Source organism: Salmo trutta, chromosome 11 (genome assembly GCF_901001165.1).
Source record: "Salmo trutta chromosome 11, fSalTru1.1, whole genome shotgun sequence".
Classification (NCBI taxonomy): domain Eukaryota; kingdom Metazoa; phylum Chordata; class Actinopteri; order Salmoniformes; family Salmonidae; genus Salmo; species Salmo trutta.
Window position 1 is genome coordinate 14599447 of NC_042967.1, and position 12312 is coordinate 14611758.

At 43.9% G+C, this 12312-nt stretch overlaps 1 protein-coding gene across 4 annotated transcripts; it reads left to right on the forward strand.

Moving 5' to 3' along the window:
* The first annotated feature begins 1532 nt into the window (after window positions 1-1532).
* On the forward strand, window positions 1533-11379 carry LOC115202271 (ras GTPase-activating protein-binding protein 2). Of its 4 annotated transcripts, none has more exons than XM_029766297.1 (13): window positions 1533-1719; window positions 3422-3540; window positions 3654-3735; window positions 3978-4163; window positions 4503-4593; window positions 4701-4806; window positions 5896-6076; window positions 6336-6437; window positions 6532-6637; window positions 6805-6864; window positions 6960-7088; window positions 7304-7431; window positions 8063-11379. In XM_029766297.1, exons 2-13 carry the CDS (start codon window positions 3446-3448, stop codon window positions 8348-8350), a joined length of 1554 nt encoding a protein of 517 aa, XP_029622157.1. In that variant the 5' UTR covers window positions 1533-1719; window positions 3422-3445; the 3' UTR covers window positions 8351-11379. The 4 variants fall into 4 exon arrangements, with proteins under 4 accessions (XP_029622157.1, XP_029622158.1, XP_029622159.1 ...); XM_029766298.1 differs by having other exon boundaries at window positions 1534-1719; window positions 7304-7422; XM_029766299.1 differs by having other exon boundaries at window positions 1534-1719; window positions 3978-4151.
* The last annotated feature ends 933 nt before the right edge of the window (window positions 11380-12312 follow it).

The following is a 12312-nucleotide window of genomic DNA, read 5'->3' on the forward strand; positions in this document are numbered from 1 at the left end:
AGATGCACTGCCAAGCGATGGCACTCAGCAGTGGGTCAATAGGGAAGCAGGTCCGTGAGGTCCAGCGTTCCCAGCCGAAACCTGGCCCCTGATAACTGGATGTTCGTTCCTGATGCCGCCTGCGCCGCGGTCCTGGAGTGGGCCCACTGTCCAGGCTTGCCTGCCACCTGGGCACACGTCAGGCCCTGGCCTTTGTGCGACAGCGCTTTTGGTGGCCTATTATTGTCCCTGACGTGTCCGCATTCGTAGCCGCTTGCACAGTGTGTGCACAGAACTAGACTCCTCTGCAAGCTCCGGCTGGTCTTCTCCAACCTCCAAAAGGCACCTAAAGGATTCTCAGACCATGAGAAACAAGATTATTTGATCTGATGAAACCAAGATTGAACTCTTTGGCCTGAATGCCAAGTGTCACGTCTGGAGGAAACCTGGCACCATCTCTACGGTGAAGCATGGTGGTGGCACCATGGTGGGAAGTTTTTCAGCAGCAGGGACTCGGAGACTAGTCAGGATCAAGGGAAAGATAAACAGAGCAAAGTACAAAGAGATCCTTGATGAAAACCTACTCCAGAGCGCCCAGGACCTCAGACTGTGGCGAAGGTTCACCTTCCAACAGGACAACAATCCCAAACGCACAGCCAAGGCAATGCAGGAGTGGCTTCGGGACAAGTCTCTGAATGTCCTTGAGTGGCCAAACCAGAGCCCGGACTTGAACCCGATCGAACGTCTCTGGAGAGACCTGAAAATAGCTCCCCATCCAACCTGACAGAGCTTGAGAGGATCTGCAGAGGAGAATGGGAGAAACTCCCCAAATACAGATGTGCCAAGCTTGAGGCATCATACCCAAGAAGACTTGAGGCTGTAATTGCTGCCAAAGGTGCTTCAACAAAGTACTGGGTAAAGGGTCTGAATGCTTATGTAAATGGGACATTTCAGTAAAAACCTGTTTTTGCTTTGTCATTATGGTGTATTGTGTCTAGATTGATGAGAAGAAGAAAAAAAACAATTTAATCAATTTTAGAATAAGGCTGTAACGTATTTTTTTTTTTTAAAGTCAAGAGGTCTGAATACTCCCCGAATGCACTGTAGGTGTGTCTCCTGATACTGGCAGGCATATGATAGCCTTGTTTCTGTGGCTCTAGGTTTTCTCCAGTTTTTGTATTCAAAAGTATTAATTGTAGCCTTCAAGTTATCTGCTGTCTGTCAGGAATAAAACATATCTTTGCCTCATGCATTACAGATTGCTCAATTTTGTAGTGTATAGAACATACTATATGAATATTATTTTCTTGGTAAATATGTTTTAAGTCACAATGAATCTCTTTTTAACTGTTGGCTGATAAAGAATATTATATTATGACAAAATAAACCCGTTGTGACGTCATAACGTCTGGATTTTTAGGCAGGAAGGCAGGCGGGAAAATACACCAAATCACGTCACAATTAATGTTGTCCAGTGTAAAAATATCATTGGCTACTCCACTGTCACGGGGGTTCCCTGCCCTAGATTGCAGGGGTTAGACAATACATTTGAAGTCTATCGCTTTAAATTCCAATCTCTGATACAGCAGAGATCATAAAGTCTGTCAGTAGAGGGTGAGAAATATTATAAATTACACCTGAAATATTCTTCATATTTCAGAGTATAGTCTTTGGCGACCAGAATCGTTTATAGTCATAGTTATTTAATCACTGTGTTCAATTAGATAGGTATTTCAAAAGGTAAGTTACATTTTTTTTTTAATCGCTAAACTGTCTAACGTTAATCTGACTAACGATAGCATTTTATTAATGGATAGCTACTGTAGTTCTCTGGAAAAAGCTAACATTTGAGTTAGTGAAGGTCTTTGTTGGCTCACTGTACAGTATGTGTCTTCAATTAATTCCATGTCGACAATTTTGAGCTAAAATGGAATAAACAGGCATGGTGTTATGTGATGCTAAACCCCGAATTTGACCAAATTTAACTTAATTTTTCTCATTGACTAACTATAGCTCAAAATACCTAGCCAGTCGGCCTTTGTATTATGTACAATGCTAACACGAGCACTGATGTCGACACTTGCTTGCTAACCAGCTCTGTTCAAGAAAACCCTGCCTGCCGGTGCCAGGATTTAGGCACTTGCACGAGCGTGTTAGCCGGTCAGAATAGACCAATGTGTATTGGCTAGTTACAAAGTGATTGTACTAGCTGTTCAACGTTTCTTATACCTGAAATTGAGCCACATGACTTTGCATCATTAAAGTGTTGATGCATATTAATACACGAAGGAACTGATCGGGGTAAACAAAGTTGTCAGACAAGGTAGCTTGAGAAAAAGCAACGACGCCACAAATCTAGCGTAGCGCCATTAGCTGCCTAACGTTAACTAATGTACCAGTTTCACTATCATTTAATTAGCAACCGGTACGGGCTTAACCTTCCTTTTTGTTGATAAAATGTATACTTAAATCACATTAGAATATTGGGGGTAATGTTATTTATCAATGCACGCAGTGTTAACGTGTTAGCGAGTTTTCCCAATTTAGCCTAGCAAACTAGCTACTTTCCCAACCTAGTTGTAGGAAGCCAGCGTTAGCTAGCTAATCCTCGTTTACCTTACAAGTATGCTGCCCTAACTAGTTTGCTAAATACACTTCCAAATAAGACGAGGCCTCTTTCAAAGCATTTGGAGTTGGTCTACTATTCCTAGCAACATTTTATGTCTGGTATCAAGGCCAGGGAAATGATTCGACGATGCCACACAAAAATAGACATCCAGCTACGACAGAGGCTGTACCAGGTCGTGGGAGGCCTTCCGCAGTTTCCGTCACAATAGGCCTGGCTAGTATCAAAAAATTAATTTAACATTAACCTAATTTGTTCATTTGATTAGTAACATATGTTCAGACAATCTCTCAACTCTTCCGAGAACGTCTCGTTGAAGTCGACCTATGCTTTGTACCCCTCTTTTGTGTCCGGGTGGATAAACATGATGGCGCAGTTGCACGCTAGTGTGTGCTAACAAAGTAGGTAGTTAGCTAGCCAACTAGCAACGATAAATATGCATCAGTTTAAAATGTGAACACGAACAACTTGGTGCGTTGTCGTTTAAAAATGAGTTGACTTTGTATTCATATTCTCAACTAATTTCAAAACTAGAAAGCGACGTCTTAATAACCAGTTTCTGTACCCAATTTTCTATTAGCTCAAATTTGCATGCAAATAACATTCAAGAACGATTCATAAGTTGTTCAGTTTTCCATTGGTCTCATTCTGGTATTAAGGGTTGATATTGTACATGTTGCCTCAATTATGTCCAATAAGAATTAGTTGTCATGGCTTTATTTTCCTTCTGCAATGCTGACCTGCATGTTCTTAGGTCACTTCAAAGTGTTACTTCATATCAAGATTAACATATGTTTTGTTAATGTTCTGTTTCAGCCCTTGATATTGATTACCAAAGAAATGGTGATGGAGAAGCCAAGTCCCCTGCTTGTAGGGCGGGAGTTTGTGAGGCAGTATTACACACTCTTAAACAAAGCACCTGATTTCCTGCACAGGTACTGACCGATTTTTGTCTAGATTGAATAGCCCACAGTATGTGATAACCTTCCATTGCTGTATGTAGACTTGTGCCAGCAGGACTTCAAATGTCTCTGCTTTGTCATGACAGGTTCTATGGAAGGAACTCCTCCTATGTTCATGGCGGACTCGACTCCAACGGGAAGCTTGCAGAAGCGGTGTATGGCCAAGCGGTAATTGTCAATAACCTAAATCAAAGATCCAGATGACAACTACCTGTTTTGAAAAACATGGCACAGTCAAGAGTCTTCACTCGGGATGCTTTTCATGCAAATCTCAAATAATTTCGATTTTAAAATGTTTTTTACAAACCTTCCAAGTGCTGTGATGTAATAATGCAGGAAATCTGATTCTATTATAAACCACTCCTGGCCTTGTGATTTACTTCTAACTGTACTTCCTTCACCCTACCCAGGAAATCCACAAGAAGGTCCTGTCCCTGCAGTTCCAAGAATGCCACACGAAGATCAGACACGTGGACGCCCATGCCACGCTGACTGACGGCGTTGTGGTCCAAGTGCTGGGTGAGCTCTCCAACAACGGCCAGCCGATGAGGAAGTTCATGCAGACTTTTGTGCTCGCTCCAGAGGTGCGTAGTACGGTAGGCTGAAGGGCGGGGCTCACTGCACACACTTTACTAAGCATTGGGTAGTTGTCATATTTTAATTGTCACTTACTGGGAATTTTGGATTGTGTTCAGCAGTCACGAAATGGTAGAATGAATTGAAGTGGAGCGACTACCTGCGTTGTGTTCAGTAGGACTCAATGTTCAGGAAGTACCTCCCTGATTCACTCTGTTTCAAAACATTTTATGCCCACTGAAAACAACTGCACTTTTTTTTTTTAGATTATGAAGTGCCTCAACTATGAGGGGAAAGCACATTTTCGTCAGCTAGTGCAGCACAAATGATAATAGCTTGTTGTCTGGCTATTTCCACAGGGTTCCGTGGCAAACAAGTTCTACGTACACAACGACATCTTCCGCTATGAGGATGAGGTTTTCGGCGACTCTGAGGCTGAACTTGATGAGGGTAAGAAATTCTGCACTTTGTTCAGTTAAATTATCTTCAAAATTGAATTTGGATGTCAAGTTGTTTATGGTTTGTAAACTTTGTTTTGTTAATCGATGATACCTCAGAATCTGAAGAGGAGGTTGAGGAAGAGCAGGAGGAGAGACAGCCGTCCCCAGAGCCACTCCAGGACAGTCCTAACAGCACTACTTACTACGAGCCTCACCCTGTCATGTAAGTCTATGCCATGGAGACCACCATGCCAGTTTGACAATGATGTTTAGGTCAATGGCGACTAGATGTACTTAATGATTTGTTTTAGAGAAATTGAGTTTACATACAGGAAGTGCACTGCATAAAAATAAAAAATAAAGTTAACATGGCATACAGTTGCTATGTACACTCACCGGACAGTTTATTTGGTACACCCATCTAGTACTGGGTCGGATCCGCTCTTTGCCTCCAGAACAGCCTGAATTGTTCGGGGCATTCTACAAGGTATCGGAGACGTTCCACAGGGATGTTGGTCCATGCTGACGGCGATGGCATCGCGCAGTTGCTGTGGATTGTTCGCAGCATGAATGTACTGCCGTCTAGCACATTCCAGATGGTCTATTGGGTTGAGGTCTGGGGACTGCGCAGGCCACTCAAGTAAATTGAACTCGATGTCATGCTCCAGGTGCTGTTGGACAATCAAGGAGTGTCAAAATCTTGGTGACCATGTGCCTACGAGCCCATTTTGTTTTTACCTGATAGGTGTGGAACCCGGTGTGGTTGTCTGCTGCAATAGCCCATCTGTGATAAGGATCAACAAGATGCCGTTATTGATCTAATTGTGGCCTGCCTGTTAGTTTGCACGATTCTTTCCATTCTCATTCTACCTCTCTCATCAACTAGCTGTTTTCGCCCACAGGACTGCCGCTGACTAGATGTTTTTTTCTTCTGTCTGTCGCACCATTCTTGGTTTACTCTAGACATTGTCGTGTGGGAAAATCCCAGCAGGGTGGCCGTTTCGGAGATACTTGATCATCCCACGCGCAGTCTTAAGTCACTCGTTTTGCCCATTCAATCGAACAGTAACTGGATGCCTGTCTGCCTGCTTTATCTAGCAGGCCACATGACTCACTGTTTGTTGGAGCAGTCCATTTTCGTGAACGGGGTGGGGTACCAAATAAACTGGCCAGTGAGTGTACAGTTGCATCATATTTGTGTCAAGAAGAAATGTGACCGAATCCAATCATATTGAGCTTGTACCTTATTATAAACTCGGATACATCTAGGTGAACAGCTGTAGAAAACTTGACTGATTTCTGCTTCATTTAGCAATGGTGTTGAGGAGCCCATGGAGGAGCCGGCTCCAGAGCCTGAGCCCGAGCCTGAACCAGAGCCCGAGGTAGAGGAGCTGAAGCCCGACGTGGAGGAGAAGGTGATGGAGGAGCTGGAGGAGAAAGCCCCCTCCCCGGTCCCCATAGAGTCCCCACCCAGCACCCAGGAGGCCCCCAAGGTTGGTCCACTCTCCTGATACAACAGTGCTATGACCATTATAACATCACAATAACATGCAGGTTGCATCTGAAATCCCACTGCTATTCTCTATAGATCGCTGGACAAAAGTTCACTATAGAAGGAATAGGGTGCCGTTTCAGAAGTAGCACTGATTACTGTGAAGATATCTGCCTTTCAAAATCATATTGTACAGGGAAAGTATATTGTACTGTGTTCTACTGATTGGCACGGTTGAATTCTGACTGAATTCCTGGCAGACCTTCTCCTGGGCCTCGGTGACCAGTAAAAACCTGCCTCCTAGCGGTACAGGACCTTCCTCTGGAATCCCCCCCCATGTTGTTAAAGCACCAAGCTCACAGGTAACCCCTCCCCCCCATGTCTTGTGTGTGTCTGGGCTGAGTGTTGTCTGTGGTCAAGTAGGTCTCATCTCCTGTGTGTCGCGCTCCTTTACAGCCCAGAGCGGAGACCAAACCGGAGAGCCAGACGGCCCCTCTCCGGGGACCCCGGGACCAGCGGCCCCGCGACAGACCAGCCTTCGTACAGCGAGCATCCAGACCTGGTAAGACCAGTGGGACCTAATGGCAATGTGTTTTTCTACACGTGCAATATGCTCTTGGTTTTAGGTCTGCTTAGTTCTCAACATGTCACCAAAGTCACGGGTGCTCACACTGTTCTAGTCTTTATTATTTGCACCTGGGTCAATGTGTGCACGTCTCTGTCACTTAGATGGTGTTGCACCTTCAGAATCACAAACCGGGAAACCCCACTTCAGTTTTGTCAACAAAGGTAATAAAGCTGTGACTTTGTACTAAATGGGCTCTCTTCAGTGTTGGTACAGAGTGACGGTGCAGATGGTAGCTAATGACTTCTCCTGACTGCAGGTCGGGGCGAGGCGGACCCTGGTGAGATGGACAGCAGAAGGATCATCCGGTACCCAGACAGCCACCAGCTCTTTGTGGGCAACCTCCCTCATGACATTGACGAGGCAGAGCTCAAGGACTTCTTCATGAGTAAGCACTCGTACACATGAATGGTTATTTAGCCATGCCATTTTCTGGTTATCAATGGCAATTAAATCAATAGAATTGTGTGCGTTTGGAACAGTTTACATCTTCGATCCTTTTGCTAAGGTGTGACTAACGAGTTAAACTCCAGATGACGTAGCAGGAGGACAGGTTATGATTTTCGGTATTTGGAATGGGAAAACTAAAATGTCTTCCTTCAGCTTTTGGCAATGTAGTGGAGCTGAGGATCAACACCAAGGGAGTCGGAGGAAAGCTGCCAAACTTTGGATTTGTGGTCTTCGACGACTCTGACCCTGTCCAGAGAATCCTGGGGGCGAAGGTAGGGGGGGCAAGTACTAACTTCATCATTATCCCCCTCGTTCACACTGGTGTTTTGGTGGCACACGGCTTGATGTTTTAAATCACTACCTAATGGGTTTTCTGCACAGTATCCTAATCCCCAAATATGTAGCCCGTTTTTCCTTTGTTTGAATCTCAGCTATAGGAGACTGAGTATTCAAGGTTTTACTTGATCAAAATGGTGCTGGGGGGGGTGCTGACTGGAAATTTGAGGGCCTCCCGTTGTCCGCAGAGACAACATTCGGCTTGGCTTATGCTATCCGAGTCTCAAACATTCTAACAAAATCAATGGGGTTCCCATGCTCTGACAAAAATACTCCTGAATGTATTATTTTGGAATTTGATTGTCCTTGACTCTTTTTTTTATTGTTGGTTCTCAAGGATCGAAGAATTAAAAGATAATATATTGGGGGCTCTTGTTTTAGCTGTTTGGACATAGGTGGCCTGCCCAAGACTTTTCTATGCAGGAAAACCACAAACACAATCGATACAACCTAAGATGCAACACTAGGGTTTTATGGTGTGCAAACCAGTGAATGAGAAGGATTGTGAAAAGGGTATTTTCTTAAGGTCCCCTATCACCTGCCAGTCCTGTATTAACGGTCCCCTCTGTCCTGTAGCCCATCATGTTCCGCGGCGAGGTGCGTCTGAACGTAGAGGAGAAGAAGACCAGGGCGGTACGTGAGCGGGAGGTCCGTGGCGGAGGAGACGACCGCAGAGACATGGGGAGACGCGGCGACAGGGGGCCCGGCGGCCCGCGAGGAGGCATGGTGGCTGGCAGCGGGAATATGCGTGACGGCAGGGGCCCCCCACCCAGGGGCGGCATGGGTGCTCCCAAGCCCGGCCTGGGCTCTGGAAGAGGAGCAGGAGGATCCGCCGAGGGCCGCTTCACCACCCAGCGCCGCTGATAGTGCCACCTGCAGTTCGGAAGTAGTACCACGTTCTTCATCTTCTACCGTTCTCGTTAACGAAAAAATCTACATGTATAAACGTATATACTTTTGTTTGTTTATTTTCGTTTCGGTAAAAAAAGTATTTTTGGCTTTGGAATGTGACACAGCCTGTCAACTATTTCTTCTTTGATGTGACAGACAAAAATGAGCAAACGTAATATTTGCATTTTCGCTTTACTTAGCTGTGAGCTGAGCGTCCTTTTCCAGTGTTGTCAAGAATTCACAAACATTAATTTGTAAATTTGAGGAAAAGCAACCAGGAGTAATCTGCAACGTTATAGGAGGAGGGACTGATAGACTTTTACCTACGATAATACAGGCCATCATTTGGAATAGAGATTATTATGCCTCGACTTACTGGGGCGCTACGTCATGAAACCCCTCTTAATGCACATTTTATATGTGGGAGTTCTCTGCCCGTTACTGTTGGGAAAGCATGAGGTGAATTTCCTGCTATGGGGGGGCTTGCATTTAGTTTTTTTCCTTTTCAAAGAACACTGCTTAAAACAAATTGCATAATGCACTCATCAATATGCACTAATGGGTACTTTTGTCATGTTACATTGACATCCTGGGAACGCAGCTGGTTGAGACATCTACTGTTGTCTCAAAGCTAAACGACGTGACAAGGCAGGCCTCCACTTCAGGCCTGTTTACTGTGACCAATATACTTTTTTCTCACATCTTTCATCTGCAAACCCATAACTATGCTTCAATTACTGCAGGAATACAACAAGACACAACAAACCAATCTACAGAATGATTATTTTCCTAAATGAATTTAATAAAAAGCTGAAAGTTCCTGGACTTCACCGAACGGGGAAATAAAAGGCTGGTCCACAAACACAAACCAAGCTGACCAATAGGAGAGTGGTGGTGATAATGTTTGTGGAGACTCGCTCCCTATTCTTTGTTGATACAAAGTTATTTTTTTTTGTTTTCTTCATGCATTCCCCTACCTTGCCAGAACCTTGAAACTGCCCCCCCCTCTCCCTCCATTCCCCGTCAAGTGTACGGAGGAACGTAATAAATGTACAGCAAAAATCATAGTTCACTGTATGATTTAATTCCTATAAAAGCATGATGGTGCCTTCTATTTCATCTTTCCAGTCTTACTAGTGAGTTGAGGTCAGGGTGTCCGGTGTTGCTCTCAGCTCCAGTTGAACTACTCTACCTACTGAGGCCAGGAGAATTTGCAGTGTTCTTCACAGGATTATAACATTTTTCTGGTGCACATTTCACTCTCCCATAAGTACTGTTCAACTACCTAAGATGATGTGCTGCAAGTTGTGCATTTGTTTATAGTATCTGCTCTTGGGTTTTGAAGAGACTAGAGAGACAACGGGTGCCTGAAGTTTTAATGTTAAATGTCCCAGAGATGTGTTATTATGTTAAAGAAAGGACTCATTGGAACATACTAGTCATGGGGGGTGTGTGATTCTTGGTTAGTCAAGCAAATGGGATCAGTTGAAGAGTTTGGACCTGCAGTATTGACGAGTGGTTTGCTTAGTAACTGTAACAGACAGTGAAAATGAAATGCCCTCTTAAAGGAAAACGTTGTATTGCACGGCTCAGACGTGGGCTACTAGACGGTTCTGAATCGGTACGGTCAGTCGGAGCAGCGTGGTCTTTGTCTCGAACGGTGGCACACGGAATAAGCCCTGGATCCAAGGGCATCCGACTGTTTCATCAACAACAAACATTTTTCGTTGGCAGCAATTTTTGTAAAATGGTCGTCTTAGGTGTGGTTTAGCCTTAGTGCAAACTTGATCTGGGATGACACTCACTTTTTTTAATCCATTTATGCGTTCATATTTTTTAAAATACTGATGATATTCAATGTGCTGTGTACCGATTTTTCTATAATTTTTTTCCCACTAAGGCAAGTCAAAATAAGATTTCCAGTACTCTGCCAGTGGAATGGGAAGTTTTCTTTTTGTGACTGTGAAAGGGAAGACCTCGGTTTCAACCTGGAATAGAATCGGGGAGGAGAAATGACAAATATTTTGCACTTCTTTTTTTCTTATACTGGTCTTCTTGCACTGAAACGGAAAGTTAAATCTGATGTAGCGCCTTTTCCAAAATGTCGTACTGAGGTCTTCCCTGTCAGGTGGTGTTGCGCTATTTCTGGGACAATCTGTCACAGTAAAAACACTTTCTACATCCTACCCCCTTTTTGACATAGCTCTCATAATTCATTTTCTCGTGGCGTGGGCCAGCTTAAAAAGCCAGTCTCACTGGTGGTTCCTGAAATGCATGCACCTTTTGGCTGGAATGGAGCGACGTGCCGAACACTGGTGTGTGTGTGTGTGTGTGTGTGTTATGGGAAGAGGCCATTTTGAAATTGAGCCCCTTTCTCCAGGAACCCATTGTTGGTCACTGCAGAGCTACACCCCTCCCCATGTTTCCACATATGGACAAGTTTCACAGTTGCCTATATACTCATCATGTGAGTTTCATATTATGGCTAAGAAAAGGGCACTTACTGCGATTTTACTTTTTCAATGGGCAACAAGGCGAGGAGAGTCAGTCGAGTGGAATGCCATCATGCTTTCTGGCTAGTTTTCTGATGTCAGTGCTTTAAAACTCAGTGGTGTTAAAATGTTTAATGGGAGCAGATTTGTACTTTTATTTTTTTTGCTCTGAAATTTCAGTGAACCCCCATCTCTACCCCCAAGTTTCAAAGGACCCCCTAAAGCAAAGGCTGTAAACTTTTTCCACTGTTGAAAAATGCTGTAGAGTGGATTTAAATGTATATCATTCCAGTCCTCTTTTCAGTGGAATAGGATTTCCTTCCTGGCTTTAGCAAGTGTGATACGCTAAGCAGTCAGTTGGTTGCCATCTTAATTTACTGTGTTTACCTTCTACTTGTTTGCTAGTAGAAACAAAAAATGTGTTGCAGATGGAGCAAATTTGTTTTAGTTTTCCATTTTGAATGTGTTTGGACTTAACATACAATAAACTACTGATATCTGCACCAGTCATCACGGTTGTCATGTTTTAAGGGGCACAGCAGTCAACCAAATGTCGTAAAAGACAAAGTTGGAAATGCCCCAAGATGTTGGATCCTACTTGAGAATATTAACAAAGCCAGAAGTGATGTGGGTCTCAACTATAAAAAAACTGAAATATGAACTCAACATGTAAACTGTTGGTCCCACATTTCATGAGCTGAAGTAAAAGATCCCAGAAATGTTCCATGTGCACAAAAAGCTTATTTCTCTCAAATGTTGTACACACATTTCTTTACATTCCTGTTAGTGAGCATTTTTCCATTCACTTGACAGGTGTGGCATATCAAGAAGCTGATTAAACAGCTTAGTCATTACACAGGTGCACCTTTTGCTGGGGACAATAAAAGGCCACTAAATTGTGCTGTTTTTTTACTCAACATAATGCCACAGATGTCTCAAGTTTTGAGGGAGTGTACAATTGGCATTCTGACTGCAGGAATGTCCACCAGAGCTGTTGCCAGATAATTGAATGTTAATTTCTTTACCATAAGCCGCCTCCAATGTTTTAGAGAATTTGGCAGTATGCCCAACTGGTCTCACAACCACAGACCACGTGTATCCACGCCAGCCCAGAACCTCCACATCCGGCTTCTTCACCTGGCTCCCCAGTGGGTGGGCCTATGCCCTCCCAGGCCCACCCATAGCTGTGCCCCGCCCAGTCGTGAAATCCATTGGGTAGGCCTAATTCATTTGTTTGAGTTTACTGATTTCCTTATATGAAATGTAACTTTGAAATTGTTGCATGTTGCATTTATATTTTTGTTCAGTGTAGTTACCACAGTCATAATTCTTGCTAAACCCCGCCTGTTTCTACAATTTCTTTTCTTATAATGTTATTTCAAACCTAACCTTAACCACACTTCTGATTTCTAATGAAAGGAACGTTTCTTATTGGCAGTCCCT

Excerpts from the sequence above, each read along its gene's own strand:
- LOC115202271 (XM_029766297.1), top strand. The coding sequence starts at position 3,446 with ATGGTGATGGAGAAGCCAAGTCCCCTGCTTGTAGGGCGGGAGTTTGTG. Across the intron at positions 3,541-3,653 it reads GCACCTGATTTCCTGCACAG|GTTCTATGGAAGGAACTCCT; the intron begins GTACTGACCGAT and ends TTGTCATGACAG. Across the intron at positions 7,089-7,303 it reads GCTCAAGGACTTCTTCATGA|CTTTTGGCAATGTAGTGGAG; the intron begins GTAAGCACTCGT and ends GTCTTCCTTCAG.